Source organism: Chaetodon trifascialis, chromosome 2 (genome assembly GCF_039877785.1).
Source record: "Chaetodon trifascialis isolate fChaTrf1 chromosome 2, fChaTrf1.hap1, whole genome shotgun sequence".
Lineage (NCBI taxonomy): Eukaryota > Metazoa > Chordata > Actinopteri > Chaetodontiformes > Chaetodontidae > Chaetodon > Chaetodon trifascialis.
The window spans coordinates 9,959,022-9,973,897 of record NC_092057.1 but is presented as its reverse complement, the minus strand read 5'-3'; the positions used below and the strand labels follow the sequence as shown (position 1 = coordinate 9,973,897).

The following is a 14,876-nucleotide window of genomic DNA, read 5'->3' as shown; positions in this document are numbered from 1 at the left end:
CTCTTAACTGCAAAATGTCAGGCCAGCTACATAAACTAGTCAGAATCCTTTAATAACCAAATTTAAGGGATCCTGTCAATGTTTCATGAAAAGCATTAAGAAAAAATGTCCAACTTCTCTGACTTCAGCTTCTCGAACGTGAATATTTTCTGGTTTCTTTAGTCCTCCATGACAGTAAACTGAATATTTTTGGGTTGTGAATAAAACAAGACATCTGAGGATGCAATTATGGGCTTTGGAAAAAAGTGATGAACCTTTTTTTTAACATTTTCTGATATTTTAAAGACCAAACAACTAATCAATTAATCAAGAAAATGATAGACAGATTAACTGATAATGAAAATATTCTTTAGTGACAGTCCTTGTTTTATTACTGGGCTATTTCTAAATTTCTAAATATTAGCCTCAAAAATCCTGTGTCTGTTAGCCTTAACAGTATATATTCAAATTGTTTTTGTCAGTGTGTGGAGAGATTAAAATATGCATTAACAGGCTTTCAGCTGCTCCTTTGTAATGAAAAGTAACAACCGTCTATCATCTGTAGCACAGCAAGTGTTATTTAGGCCAGCTCATATAGCTGTTTGTATAAGGATTGTTAAATCTTAATGTCCTGTTGGAGAAAACTAGGTTGTCATGGTGCACGAACACATTAAGCCACATTTTATGAATATTACAGAGGATAAGCTGTGGGGTGTTTGTGTTTATCTGTGTCTGTCAGTTAAAGCCCATATGTGTAGGCCTGTAGGCTGTGTGTGTGTGTGAGTGTGTGTGCCCTTAAATAATGTGTATTAATTTGGCTGTCATCTGTTTATACAGAAATGTAGGCCAGCGCTTGGATATATCATATCCAAACAATATAATGTCACTTTTGGAAAGCGGGCTCTTCAGGAGAGGCAGAGTGAATACATTAGTGCCCTCACTCCCTTATCTTTCTTTCTCAGTTGTGACACTAATCACTCTGTTGGTCAATCAGTCACAAAAACACTGCTGCTTCTTTCAAAATGTCATGTAGATTTTATGGGCTGTTTACTCATTAATCTGCATCCATAATGAGACTGCAGCACTGTACCACTACTCATTTATTTACAGCTGTGAATTATAGATAAATGCTTGTCCTCTTAGGTGGTAATAAAATAAGATGCATTTTGTATAACAACCACAATCCAGCACAGTTTGTTTGCTGAGCCTGCAGGCATGTAACTTCTACATTTTCCGCAATAGTAAATATGAATAATTGCAAACATTTAACATGTGTCATACTGATGTTTCTGAACTTAATTCAGGGATTGCAGGCTGTGTTTGAACATTCATTTAAGCTACCACATTGATAACATGAAGAGTTTATATTTTTGTGTGTGCTGGACACGCACTAATTGAAGAAAAAAATAAAATAAAAAAATAATAATTTAATTTCATGAGAACCAATGCAGACAGCTAAGGCTTAGACCAAATTAAAATCATAATTACATCCTCCTGTGGATTTTAAGTCAGGCAAATGAGTATAGTTGGTCATGTGTTTAGCAAACATTAGCACAGATCCAGACACTTCATGCTAGTTCTGCAATTTCTTAAGAGAGATAAGCGAGTGTAAACTGATACCTTACTCTGATGGAGTGAGGGGGATTTTGGTTGAAGTCAAAACAACCGTGTAAAAATTCAAGATGGCGCATCATTTCTTCCTCTGCTCAGTAGCCTTGTGCTCAGTGCTGCCACTGATGGCGGGGTACAGTATTACAACACGATTGATGCAGCACAGTTTCAGCTCGTGGCCAAAACGCCCAATGGCAACTTGCAGTAACTGTATAAATCTTTATAATGAAGTGTGCAGGTGCAGTCCTGGTGGATAAAGGACACACAGTTATATTTACAGCATTGGTTTTACAGGTTTAATATGCAGTATAACATACAGAATGTCGAAAACAAATAGCAGGAATAAATATATTTTAAGAAGTACACGTCTAAGTGTTGAGTTATGCTCGGTCAGCTCACATTGTCCGACCATGTTGTAAATCAAAAGTGTTAATAGCTGTTCTGACATGACAGTCATTTAAACATGGAGATAACGGCACAGTGCTTGGTTGTTCACATGAAAAGTGTCAGAAACAGCTTTGCAATGAAGGAAAAAATGAGAGCTAGGAAGTGAAATTCCCTTCTCCTTTCTCATCACTGTATGAAGGGGATGTGAACATTGGATCACTGATTTTGGAAAAATTACAGAAAAGGTTGGACACAGGCCCACTAATCCAACATCACAAAGGTGTTGGGGAGGGAGGTTTCTGAGGCTATCAACCATCCAATGAGCAGCTCAAAAGACGCAGGTACTTACATTCACTGCCTACAGGTGGCACACATGTCAAACTGGCAGCAGCCACTGGCAAAATCTATGGGAGCATTGAATTTTATGCAAAGCAGGAACAAACACAGTGATTAAATTGCCATAGGCTGATGAATTCCATTGTCTGGTCACGTCCCGACAAGTTTTTAATCAGTGTCTTTCACCAACACAGCTACACACTGTGTGACAAGTCAGAGCTTAGCCCACACTGAGCTGTGTCCTTCATTGACATGGCTATCAAAACAAAAAAGGCACACCAGAGAACAGGACTGTCAATACTTATGCTGTAAAGAACCCTACCTACAGTTTTTGCCCCCCACTGTTTAACCCAAATCAGCTGGTGTTTTCTTTGCCTGTAGCTGGTGCACATCTGCATCTCTACCCCATAGGTCTTAATTTTGCCTGTTACTTTGTCTGCCTGTAGGTGGCGCCGGATGGACTGGAACTCGTCCGAAGCTGCAGTTTTGCAACTTGGCAAAATGATCTGTGCCGGTTTCAGGTGCTTTGCATCAACGCATCTGTACATCCTTGTTAAACATAAGATACAGCTAGGTTAGCGCTAGCCATCGATAGCACAGAGGAGCCTACTGTATAGACCCTGTGGTGGAACTGTAATTGCGAATTTGCAACCAGAAAATGTTCATCAACAGTGTGCAAATCCATTTTTCATTTAAAAAGTCTCAGTGAGGACGTTGTGTTATATGACAGTGAGCATTCTGTTTTCGAGCCTTTTCAGCCTTCGCAAAAAAAAAAAAAACCCAAAAAACAAATACTTGTTTTGTCTTACCACAAAAACACAGCTTCAGTCCACCTACACCAGAATCAGTTTAATGCAAATGTACCTTGGTCTCACTTTGCAGCTCCTCTGGTTTTCATATCAAACAGTCAGTCTATTGATGGAATACCTTCCTGGAGCTCATTCCTGAGGTCGTGTTTGAATAGTCAAAAATGTTCAATTGTCCCTTGTGCAGTGGGGCCTTTTGAGGTCCTTGTTGTAAAGTGTTTCCAGGCTCTTCCAGCAAACTGCCTCCACCTGATAGATGACTGAAACAATTCTGTGAGTCATGCATGCGTGCGACATTGTGAGAATCTAGTGTGAGAGCCAACCATGTCCTTGATTACCAAGGTAACTTGAACAAACTGCCTCAGTGCACAACAGGGGCCCCCTCCCACTCGCAGCGAATGAGACGAGATCACGAAGGTCGACATACATCATATCCATGTTTCTCTTCTGTGCGTTTGTGTGTTACTGCGTCCTTGTGAGATAAGATGAAGTTGTATAAGCAGTTAAGTGCAGGTATTTGTGAAGTTATGCTAAGACTCCAGCTCACTTAAGCGTGTCCTTGTGTTTCATTCACAGTCAAATCATGTGTTCCAGCCTGCTCTGGAGGAATGTTAATAATGTCAACAGAGCAACCGGGTTGTATTAGACATATATCTTTTTATTGGGCGATTCAGGTACGTCACTCACATAGAAGCATTTACTTACACACTAACACAAGGTCACATATAGGATCTCATCTCCACCAAAAATCAGATGCGCCATTTAGTAGATTTTTGTAACCATGGTGACTATCCACACACTACAAAAACCCATCTCCATCGAGGTTGCCAGGAATATTTCACAGATAGACAGCAGCCAGTTATCAAAAGAACTGAACAGATTCAAAAGAAAAGGAAAAGAAAAAAACAATTTGACATATTTAGGGCCAGTTCACAGCCGGTGTGTCTGGAAGAGTTTATCTGAAGTGCCAAACGTTCCCTTCTTTAGTTCAGTTTGTTCGCCGGGTGAGAACAATGCCATTTGTTGTCTGATGATTCACTGACTTTGAAAATGTGACTGTCCTTTCGCAAGATAACTGTAGCACGTCTCATTATGAGTGGGATTGGGGATGTAATCCAAACTGACTACAGAAACAAACCCAAAACACAAGGGTTTATGGGTACATGTGATAGCCAGCAGTTAATGGCTGGAAAGCCTGACAGAAGAAAATCAAGTGAAAGCAAACCGCAGTCTGGAATGATGCTCATATTCACTTTTTCTTCATGTGTTCCCAACTGGTTTGAACACCAGAGACCTCAACACACAGCTGAGTTTAGTGGACCTGTCTCCACCAGCGCCAACATCGCTAACTTGGCAGGTTGACAGGTGACCAAAAGTCTGTCCAATAACTGAGCTACTTGTGAGTCCACGTGACTTTTGTTTACAAGCTCCGGTTGACTTGGAAGTGCAGAGTGAAACTAAATACCAGCATTCTGGCACGGAAAGCCTTAGTCTGTTGGGTGTGATCACACACGGGCCCCCACTTGGGTAACGGACTGTACAGCACACTGCTGTGTATCCACTTTTAGATGCATGCCATCACCACAACTACCGAAGAGGGCTGGAGGAAAAGATACAACACAATTTGGTCTTTCTAAAAAGTAGCTGTATATTGATTTTGATTCTTTTTGGCTGAAGCAAAGTGGTTTTAGAGAGGAGGGCAGGGAGGGACGTAGTTAAGGAGGGAGGGGTTCTCAGGAAGTGGAAGGGAGACACGTAGTTGTGGTGGTGGCTGGCAGCTCTGACTCTTAAAGCATTGGGAGGAGGCAGATGTGTCGCAGCGGCATTTTCTTCAAAGCGAAAAGCCAAAAAAAGATGAAGATGATAAAACAGGCTGGAGCAGAATATCTGCTGTTCCACAGATGCACATACAGTATGCAGCCAAGAACAACCACAATGTTTGGCGATGTCGGCGGCGTCCTCTGACCTTGAAAACCGCATCGGGTGATGTTCAGCTATGAAGCACATCACCAGCCCACTGACTGATCTGAGCCGGCTGATACTGCTCAGAGACCAGCGAATCAACGCCAGGCAAGAAATGCTGATGTTTGATTGTCGACTGACTTTTCCAGTTAGTGGGAGAGTGAACGCACAATCGCTTGCTCCGCACTCAAACGCATGTGTACGGATGAACGTGTGCACTCTGTGGCACACAGGGCGCTGCTCTTAGTACAGTAGCACATGCTCTACATGTTGACTCCTCTTGTTTTCATGAGTGCTAAATTACAGCATTTTGGGGATTTTAAAACAACATTTTTATCATTTCCTGCATTTAAACTATAAGTTTTAGAAGCGACTTTAAGATTCTTTAATTCGTCTACAAATCACTGCATGGTCTGGCTCCTGACTGCTTGTCTCACATGGTTTTAAGATCAGGTCCTCTGGTAGATGTCTTTTTAGCTTTTAGCCCGTATGAGGAGGGCAGAGTGTGGATCTCTTTAAAAGCAAACTTAAAATGCAGCTTTTCAGCCTTGCTTTAATCTAGCGTATGTGTACTTCGATTGCACGTTCACAGATTTTTCTTATTTCTTATGAGTTTATATTACGTACATACTTTATTTATTTAAATGTTTTTCATTTAAACTCATGTTCTGTTTAACTATTCTCATGTTGAGCACTTGATGTATGACTTAACTGCACTTCTAACTGCAGATAACAACTCATTACGCAGCCCTATAAACAGCTAAGGTTTGCCACACTGTGATCTGATACAGTTAGCTTTTGATTTAACATGCTACATCAGCCAGTCAGAGGCATCCATCGCATCACCCATATGATTCCTTATGGGGTTTTTAACACGTTACAGCCACTGAAAGTCTGGGAAATGTGCAATGAAATAACAGGTTCTTTTGTTAAATGCACTTTTTCCATCTGCTCCTGAAAAGATGTGAGGGATCGCTCTGCCTTTCAGAGCCCCGAACCCTGAAACAATTAACTAGCTGAAGTTTAAATGCAGGAATTCGGTGTAACTGCTGTTTCAAAGGTTGATAATAAAGATAAAAAGTGTTTGAAAAAGTCTTTTTTGGTGGCTCAATTTTAAGTTATTATCATCAAATCTATGGGCAGCGACCGACAGCTTCAATGCGAAAACATGTCCGTACAGTACATCTGTACACAAGCAGGCGAGAACGGGCAAGATTTCATCAAAAGGGGTCGAGTGGAGAGGGACTGAATTGGGCGATGAGATCACCATGGCAACGAGGACCTCCACGGTGTAGAGCGTGAGGGGAATGTGGGAGGGGGTTTCATGCTGAAGTGGTCTGAAGTGGGAGGGAATCGCTCTTCACTTTTATGGTTTTGGGAGATTCTCATGGCTACAGTCCAAGCACTCACAGTAATGAACTCTGCTCTCTCACACACACACACACACACACACACACACACACGCACACACACACATTACATCACAGATAATAACAGTTATATAACAAGACTGTGTGGACGCTGAGGTAATTACAATGCGCTTACATCAGTGCCCGCAGGCCAAATAAATACAAACATTTAGAAATTCACATTCCCTGATGGCAAGCAAAACCAAAAAATGTAAACAAACAAAAAATTAAAAAGTATTTAAGGACCGCACATTTCAGCGATGGAGGATTAATGTCTAACAGATGATGTCACTGGAAATCATTCTTATCAGTAAAAAATAAAAATAAAAAACACTGATTTGTTCATGAATCCTGCCATCAATTGGTCACAACCTCAGACTGTGTACACTGTGTCTTAATAAACTGAATCTCAAATTCCAGGTACTGTACAGTATTGTAAATATTTCCAGAGAAAACTGACACTGACTTTTCAGTTGTTCCATCAATTCTGCAGATTGTGTCTAGTACGTGTGGGAATGTTTAACAGTTACATTGAAATAAAGTCCAGCCAGCCACGGGGAGGGAATGATGAGAGGACATGACGCCACACAGTCCTGAAACAGAGGGAAGAACAGATGTCAGCTAGTTGCAGTAAATTTCCTGAATCGTGAACCGTGCTAACAATCAGCGGGGTCAAAGCAAGATGTGCAATAGCTCGGTAATTTAAAGTACCGCGAGGCGCAAAAGCACGAGAGGCTCAAAGCAAACACGCCTTTGAAAAAAATCATCCGAGTGCCATTTTTCAACCCAGCTCATTTATTTCGTGCAGCTGATAAATAGTCACGCCTGAATGCCACTTCTGTCACTGTAGGCAGTTTAGTGGCAGGGATCTTTTTCCACTGCGTTCCGAGAGAGAGAGATGAAGCGGTTTTTAATTTGCAAACATCCAAGCACAGCGCGCAGCCTGAAGGATCAGAAACTGTTGGCACAAAGAAGCTAGCAGAAAAGAAAATATACAAAAGTCTAATGTTCTCATTTTCTTTCAAATCTCTCTGTGCTTCTTCTCACTCCATCGACCTGCAGCGAAACAGCAATAAGCATTCATTTAGTCAGACGCTCATCTTAAAGGCCAAATCAAATACTCATATATATATATATATATATATATATATATATATATATATATATATATATATACACATTCATCCAGACACATGGTGAAATGTTCCACAAGGTCTCCACAGACGCACAGCTGAAGAGTTGAATTCATAGATGGTACACTCCATTCATCCAAATTCAAAGTGCAGGCCTGCTTTTGATTGCATTACATTGAGGTTTCCGGCAGAGGTCATTTGTAAGCACATGAGGTTTATCTTTGTTGAGTGCGACTCCGTTTGTATAAACTTACTTTAGTGGAGGTTTCTGAATCGTGCAAGAGCCGAAGAAATAAGCAAAATGAAGATATGTATTGTGATACAGCACAATACTCCAATACATATAACAGTATGAAAATCTGACAACTTGTAATGTTGTAATGGTTTGAAAGTTTCAGATTTCCTTTACTTTTATTGACGATGTCCTCAGCGAAAGCTCTAAGGTGGTGGGCGGATGTTATAACTTTTACATTTTTACAATACATTTTTGAAATTACTGGCTCCTGGAGATTTACGCCAAGTCAAACCCAGCACTTTAACACAGACTACAACTCAGCAGTACCATTCGATGGTCGTGTTCGGATGCCAGTAAAGAAAGAAAGAAGAAAGAAAGACATCCCTTTATTTGTCAGACACAACACAGCCACACACACGCCATGCATTGGTGAAATTCTTCCTCTGCTTTTGACCCCTCCGCAGCAGACCAGGTGGTGCCCGGGGACCCAGTTTCTAGTCTCAGGTGATGCATGCATGCATGTTTTTTAGAGGGGGGTTTCATTTTATGGAGGATCCCCCAGGTGAACACGGGGAGATCATGCAAACTCCACACAGAAAGGCCCCTTTCCTTGAGATAAGGGGCAGCAGGTGGGAGTCGAACCAGGGACCTTCTAGCTGTGAGGCGACAGTGTTGCCACTGTACCACCGTGACACACATTATAGTGTCTGCTTGTATGTTAGAGACCTGATATTACAGAAAGTGTTCTATTCAATCTTTACGTGTTTGGAAAGTTCCCCAGATTGTTTTGTTTTTTTCAGCAGTTATCTCTGGTAGTTTTCAGCAGCGCTTGCCAAACAGTGATAACGGAGGGGATTCCAGCCACTGTTCTATAGATTTAGACCACAGGTTGTGCCTTTAAGTGTTCTCCTTGCAAACTCACCTTGTTTACTCCCAGAAGTAGCGCAGATACCATATAGTTTCATTCTTCAGCTGAGGGCCGAACAGAGGGTTGGTTTGGGCCAGAATGGCTATCAACCAACTGAGGAAAGAGAGAGAGAGAGAGAGAGAGAGAGAGAGAGAGAGAGAGAGAGAGAGAGAGAGAGAGAGAGAGCACAATCTATAATTTATACACTCGTGGAAAGTTCTGCTGTTTTACGGCCTGGGACTTGCTGCAGCACCATTACTGTAAAGATAGCAAGCAAGAGCTAACTGCAGGAAACAGCTTTGCAACAAGTCCAAAGAGGCCAAGGACACGGGAGACACTGCCAACTTCCAACTTTCAAACAAGCCCAGTTTGAACCAAACCTCAAAGCAGCTGCTAGGAGGTCTGAATGAATGCGAGCATTATTTTATCTCCCTGTTAATCCAACACGATCGTCTCCTGCCTTGCAAAGATACTAATGAGCTGAACCTGCAGGCTGACCTCGATGCAGCCATGTTTCTTTATGACCTGGCTGTCAACACGGTGAACTCTCACACAATGGGACATCATTCAAACGGTTTACATGAAGCTGTTTTGCAGCCTTAAGTAGCTGTTTTAAAGCCCACTGGCCCAACTGGTTTCACAGGAATGCAATGATATTCTAACGTTTCTGTATTTGAATGAGCAGAAGTGAAAAGATGACCGTGAGCTTCCTCTCTCTTAGGCCAGCTGGAGTGAATCTATGGCTGCAGGCAAAAAGTAAAAACAAGTTACATCCCATGTCTTTTCCTAAACACTTCTCCTGGACCTCCATGGAAAACATCATGAGGTCAAGGAAAGGCGTGAAGGAGAATTCATAAGGACTTCAGAAAAGGCAGCCGCCGTGCTGAGGTAATCTGACGGCACATACACTACGTAATTATGCGATGGCAGATGTTGAATGGTGAGCTGCTCTAAAAGGAACAAGGAACCCCATGCTGAAGGTCAGAAAGAAAGCACTGAAGGACCTTTCCAGCTGAGATGTGCTTTTCAGGTGAAGTTCAGTCCTGTTGAGTCCTTCAGAGGCAACACACGTGATAACACTATAAGCACTGAATCACTATGAGGCAGTTGTGCTGATAACGGCTCACTGTGTCACAGCATCTGATAAGAGTCCAAACTGGTGACGTCTGCTGGTGTTTGTATTCGTGTTTGTACGGCCGGACTGAATGCGACATAAACATTTCATGGCTTTTATTATTCTTTTTCCCTTTTAAACAGACTGCACAGCTCTGTTTTAAAATATTGAGGCCGAATAACAAGGACATCCAGTCCTGAAAACCAGCAGGACACCTCTTTGATGTGCGCAGTCACATGATTTTGCCCATCTTGCTGCGATGCTTTTGCCATAGATATATGGAGCCCTTGTACTTCGGCTTTGAGACTGCGTTGAGTATTCAGCTTTGAGCATGACGTCACATTTAATACAGCTAATTTTAGCAGTTGAATTCAAGCTAGTAGCTGGTAGCAACTGACGTGGCAGCTTCCACGTTATGGCTTGTTTGTGAATGGAGGATAATCTGATGGTACGGTGCCATATGCTAACGGGCTAAATGCTAACACGACAGTCATCCTTAAAATGACATGCATGCTGCACAATAAATCAATGTTTTCCTCAACATTATGGATGTCTTCTTCATCCCTCTGCTTCCTCCAACTCATCCAAGTACATCATTTTCCAACTTACGATAAAACTTTTAACATTTGAAAATCTACTTTCTCTGTGGTTTTTGTTTGATGGTCCGGGGACACCATAGTCACCCCCTGAAAGAGCTGCAGCTCCCTCTAGTGGTGGAAATGATAATGCTTCTCCTCTCCTTCTCATCACCTCTTCTGCACAGTCATGCATGCAAAAAATGTCACACATCTTTTTTCCAGGTTATTTTTGGACAATTTCTTTGAAATCACGCTCAAGAAAATTCATGTCTACAGACGCCTGTGGTGTGTTCTGATCAGGCGCTTGTGTATTTGAAGTAAAAGCTTAGTGTTTAATAGTTTTTTCACCACACAGTCATAAAAATGCCCTGTGCATCCTCCGACGCTTCACCTTGCCTCTGCCGTCGAGATCTGTCACCTCCTCTGGAAGGCTGTTTCAGCAGCAGCATTAGAGCCACAGACCGGTCTTGAATTCTGATACTCGACTCCTTTTGCTTGGCTGATAGACTGGCCTTGAGCTTGTAAGGCTGTTACAGTCTCAGTAAGCCTCTGAATAATATCTTGTTTCAGTGCATTTAGACTCTCCTTCATGCCTCTTGTTCAATCCACTTGGTATTTGGCAAGAGCCTTATGCATGCCCTGTTTGAATTCTTGCAGCTCCTTTGCGATGTTAATTACTGGAGTAACTCCCCCGTCTCATCCTCCTCCTCCTCCTCCTGCAGCATGTTCTCTTGCAAAAGCAACATCCTAATTGTTTTCTGAGGTTAAACGCTGACTTCACTCCATATGTGCAACAGCCTCGCCAGAAGCCTTTTCATACGAGAGCAGCGGAAAAACCAAACTGCTTTTCATGTAAGACTACTCTAAACGGTCACTGATACAGGTTAGAGGAAACATTTTCGATGTCTTCAAGTTTAATCATGTGGGTGTAATCAGAGCAGCAGGCAAAACAGCACAACAACATCAACATGTAAAGATGACAGCAGCTTCACACCAAAGAGGAGGCGGAGGAGGAGGAGGAGGAGGAGGAGGAGGGGGCGGAGGAGGGTTTGTACTTACAACAAGTAACAGCAGACCGCGGTGAGGATGAGGCTGGTGACAATCACACTGTCAGAGGAAACCAGAGAGGGAGTTAGATTTATGCAGCTCTGTCCACACTCTGGTATACATCACTCAATATGAATGTTGATCATATCTCCATGCAACAACAGCGACATTTTCACACTGAGAGCATAAGTAGTTCAACATGGCTTTAAATATTCACTTAACACAGCCTGTTTCGAAGATCAGAGGGTTGTACAGTTATTTTTACCTTTTGATCTGGAATATTTCCATAAATACTACTGTGATATTTGAAGATGTAGTAATGTAATCTCGGTGTGTCAAGATGGTATGAGATGGTATGAATGTGCCGGCTGTCAGGGATTTTGGCCGAAATTGTTGCATGCATGGGATGAAGTACTTTGATTTTTCAGATAATTTCTTGGCTGCATTAGCCCAAAATATGACACTTTTGTCAGTCTGTTTGATCTCTTGACAGATTCTTGAGTCATCACAATAACTGTGAGGATCTTCACAGTTATTGTGATGCTCCTATTGTGCTTGTTCAGCTGTCAGAGGAAAAGCTGACCGAAAAAGATCTTTAGCTGAGATACAGCACACAGTTAGACTTGCTCTACAGTTAGACTTGGTCAGTATTTCCTCTGATTTAGATCATATTTTCAGGAATCATTATCTATATTTTCATGGTTGCGGGGGGTCCCAGCTGTCAAAGGGCGAGTGGTGGGGTACGTCAGTCACCAGCCGATCGCAGGGCAACATATACGGACATATATGGACATTTAGAGTTACCACTTAACCTAATGAGAATGTTTTGGAGTGCCCGGAGAGAACCCACACATGCACAGGAAGAACATGCAAGCTTCACACAGAAAAGCCCTGCCCGACCTGGGGATCGAACCGGCGACCTTCTTGCTGTGAGGCATGCGAACTACCTGCTGCGCCACTGTGCCGCCCCCATTTGCATGCAGTCAGACAAAAACTACCAAAGGTAAGATCCATACGGAACGATGGATAAAGATGTGGAATAAGCCAATGCTCAGAAACTGTGTTCAAATCAAAGCAGATCACGACACATAATATTTAATTTACAGTGAGGGCAGAGGTCCCCGTGTGCTCGTTACGAACTGCGACCGTGCAGCCTGAAAGTGGGGTTTGCAGATATGAAGTAAGCATCCCTGGGCCTTTTTGTGACCTTGGCGTTATTGAGGATGGACTTCATTTTTTGCTCCACTGCTTCATGTACAGCGACTGCAGGAATCATCTGTTGAAGCCTGACTTGTTTTGGGAACACGCTGAGTGACTGCATCCAACACAATAAGATGTTTCTGCCGTGGAAACGAAATGTTTTGAAACGATCTCTCTCCAAATTTGTGGAACTTGTGATTTATCAGGAACTGTCATGTGGCCATCCTGGTTGTTGTTGTTGTTGTTGTCTAGTGTCTTGTACGCCCACACGGCCTGGACACCATACAGTGCAGGTCAACTTATTCAACAACCAAATACAATCTTGTACATAATGTACATATACATTTTTTTTTATCTTGATCTTTCTATGCCAATGCTTCTACCTATCTTTTAATACTTTGCTGGCTGTAACAATTTAATTTCCCCGGCATGAGATCAATAAAGCTTAATCTTATCTTAAATAAATGAGGCAACAGTCAGTAAGATAAATACAGTGAGGCAAAATATACAATATATCTTAGTATAATCCATCACATGGAGTGTCTGACAGTCTAAGAACTTCCCCATGATGTCAAAATTGGTCTACTTGAGTAACATAAAAACATTTCTGATAAAATAATGAATTAAATTCACTGTTTAGTTTGTAGCTTGATGACAGCTTCTGAAACACTGTAATGGCTTTTTTATGTTCTCATGTACAACGCACATAATTCAAGCTTTTTTCAAGATTGAAACTTAACACATCTTCAAATTTCACAGCCAAATTATGTTTTTATGCTTATTTTTTATTGAATTGACCCTTTAACCTTAGTGCAGATGGATGGATGGAGGGATGGATGGATGGGCCTCCATCATATGAGCAGCAGCACGCTCGTATATTTATACAGATACTACGCATCTGAGTGCGGAATAAACACTGAATTTTAATAATAACACATAGCCTAATATCTGGATTGATATGTTTGCGTATAAAATGAAAAGAAACGCTAAATAGTCGCCGTTAATTGCAGCCAATTAACGGCAGCTAGACCACCTACCCCCGGTTGGGTCCCTTGGGCACTAAAAATGGAGCCACGACCCCCACCAGCCCCCATAACGTGGTGAAGCAGATCATCGGCAGGGCCAGAGAGTGAGACACCATGGCTTCAGTCCGCAGAAAACCGCAAATATGAAAGAATTTATCTCGGTTTGTCCTCTTCGAGACGAAGCGCATCAATGGCTGCTGAGCCAGATCGTCGCTTCCGCTATGTCCCCGCCCAATGAAGCTCTTACGACACATGATTGGTTCAGATGCAGGAGACAGCGTTCTCTGATTGGTTTACCTTGCTGTCTATCAGTATTACAGTGAGATGGATTGGACGGATATTTGTGCCAACACACTGCAGACAAGTGTATTTTATTTATTTTTTTTTTTTATCTTCAAGGAAAACACATGAAAATCAAAAGAATTAAGGTATTAAAGCACAGTCGATCCAAATGTTTAGCATTAGCATCAAATGTTTCTCTCTTTATAACCATTTTTTCCTCTTTAATTTTCAGTTCTTTAAAAACTAAATCATTATTAAATAACTATTTGCAAAAGTAACTCACAGTTCATATACATACGATGCACATATCTATAGAAACTGCATGATTTTACTCTAAATCAAGAAATTGTAAATATTAGTTTGCTCCTCCTTTTCTTTTTTAATCTTAATCATATTAAGATATTTATTTCTCTCCTAACCACATGTTTATATATATATTATGTCCAGGATACAATGATTTATTGTTACAAATTACTTTCTTTGTTACAGTTACTTTCTTACCTCTTCCATTAAGCATTCCAAAAAATAAAAAGTGTAATTAAAATGGTGCTGCAAGCCTCATATATAATAGTCTCATCAATCATGCAAAGTGCATGGAGGCCTTTTAGAGAAATTATTGAGAGCCACCTCATAAGATATCATTTGTATGCATGACACTAATATGATGGGACACTGTACAGCTACAACCAGTTTAAGTCATCAAGCCCAGTTTCTGACTAGATTCTAAACAGTTTTGTAGATTTGCAGATTTACAGTTCTTTTTGCATTTTGATGAACTTTAAAATTCATGATGTACCTGATAAATCAGTAATTTCATTCTCTATGGTGCTTCACTATCACGTCTTTCATATCTTATATGATTTAC

The 14,876-nt window shown here is 41.4% G+C and overlaps 1 protein-coding gene across 1 annotated transcript; it reads right to left on the bottom strand.

Moving 5' to 3' along the window:
* Positions 1 to 3,756: 3,756 nt before the first annotated feature.
* atpv0e2 (ATPase H+ transporting V0 subunit e2) lies at positions 3,757 to 13,955 on the bottom strand. Its single transcript, XM_070981294.1, has 4 exons — positions 13,742 to 13,955; positions 11,517 to 11,564; positions 8,781 to 8,879; positions 3,757 to 7,083 (listed from the first exon to the last, which is right to left on the bottom strand). The coding sequence occupies exons 1-3, from the start codon at positions 13,915 to 13,917 to the stop codon at positions 8,786 to 8,788; spliced, it is 318 nt and encodes a 105-aa protein (XP_070837395.1). The 5' UTR covers positions 13,918 to 13,955; the 3' UTR covers positions 3,757 to 7,083; positions 8,781 to 8,785.
* Between the last annotated feature and the right edge of the window lie 921 nt (positions 13,956 to 14,876).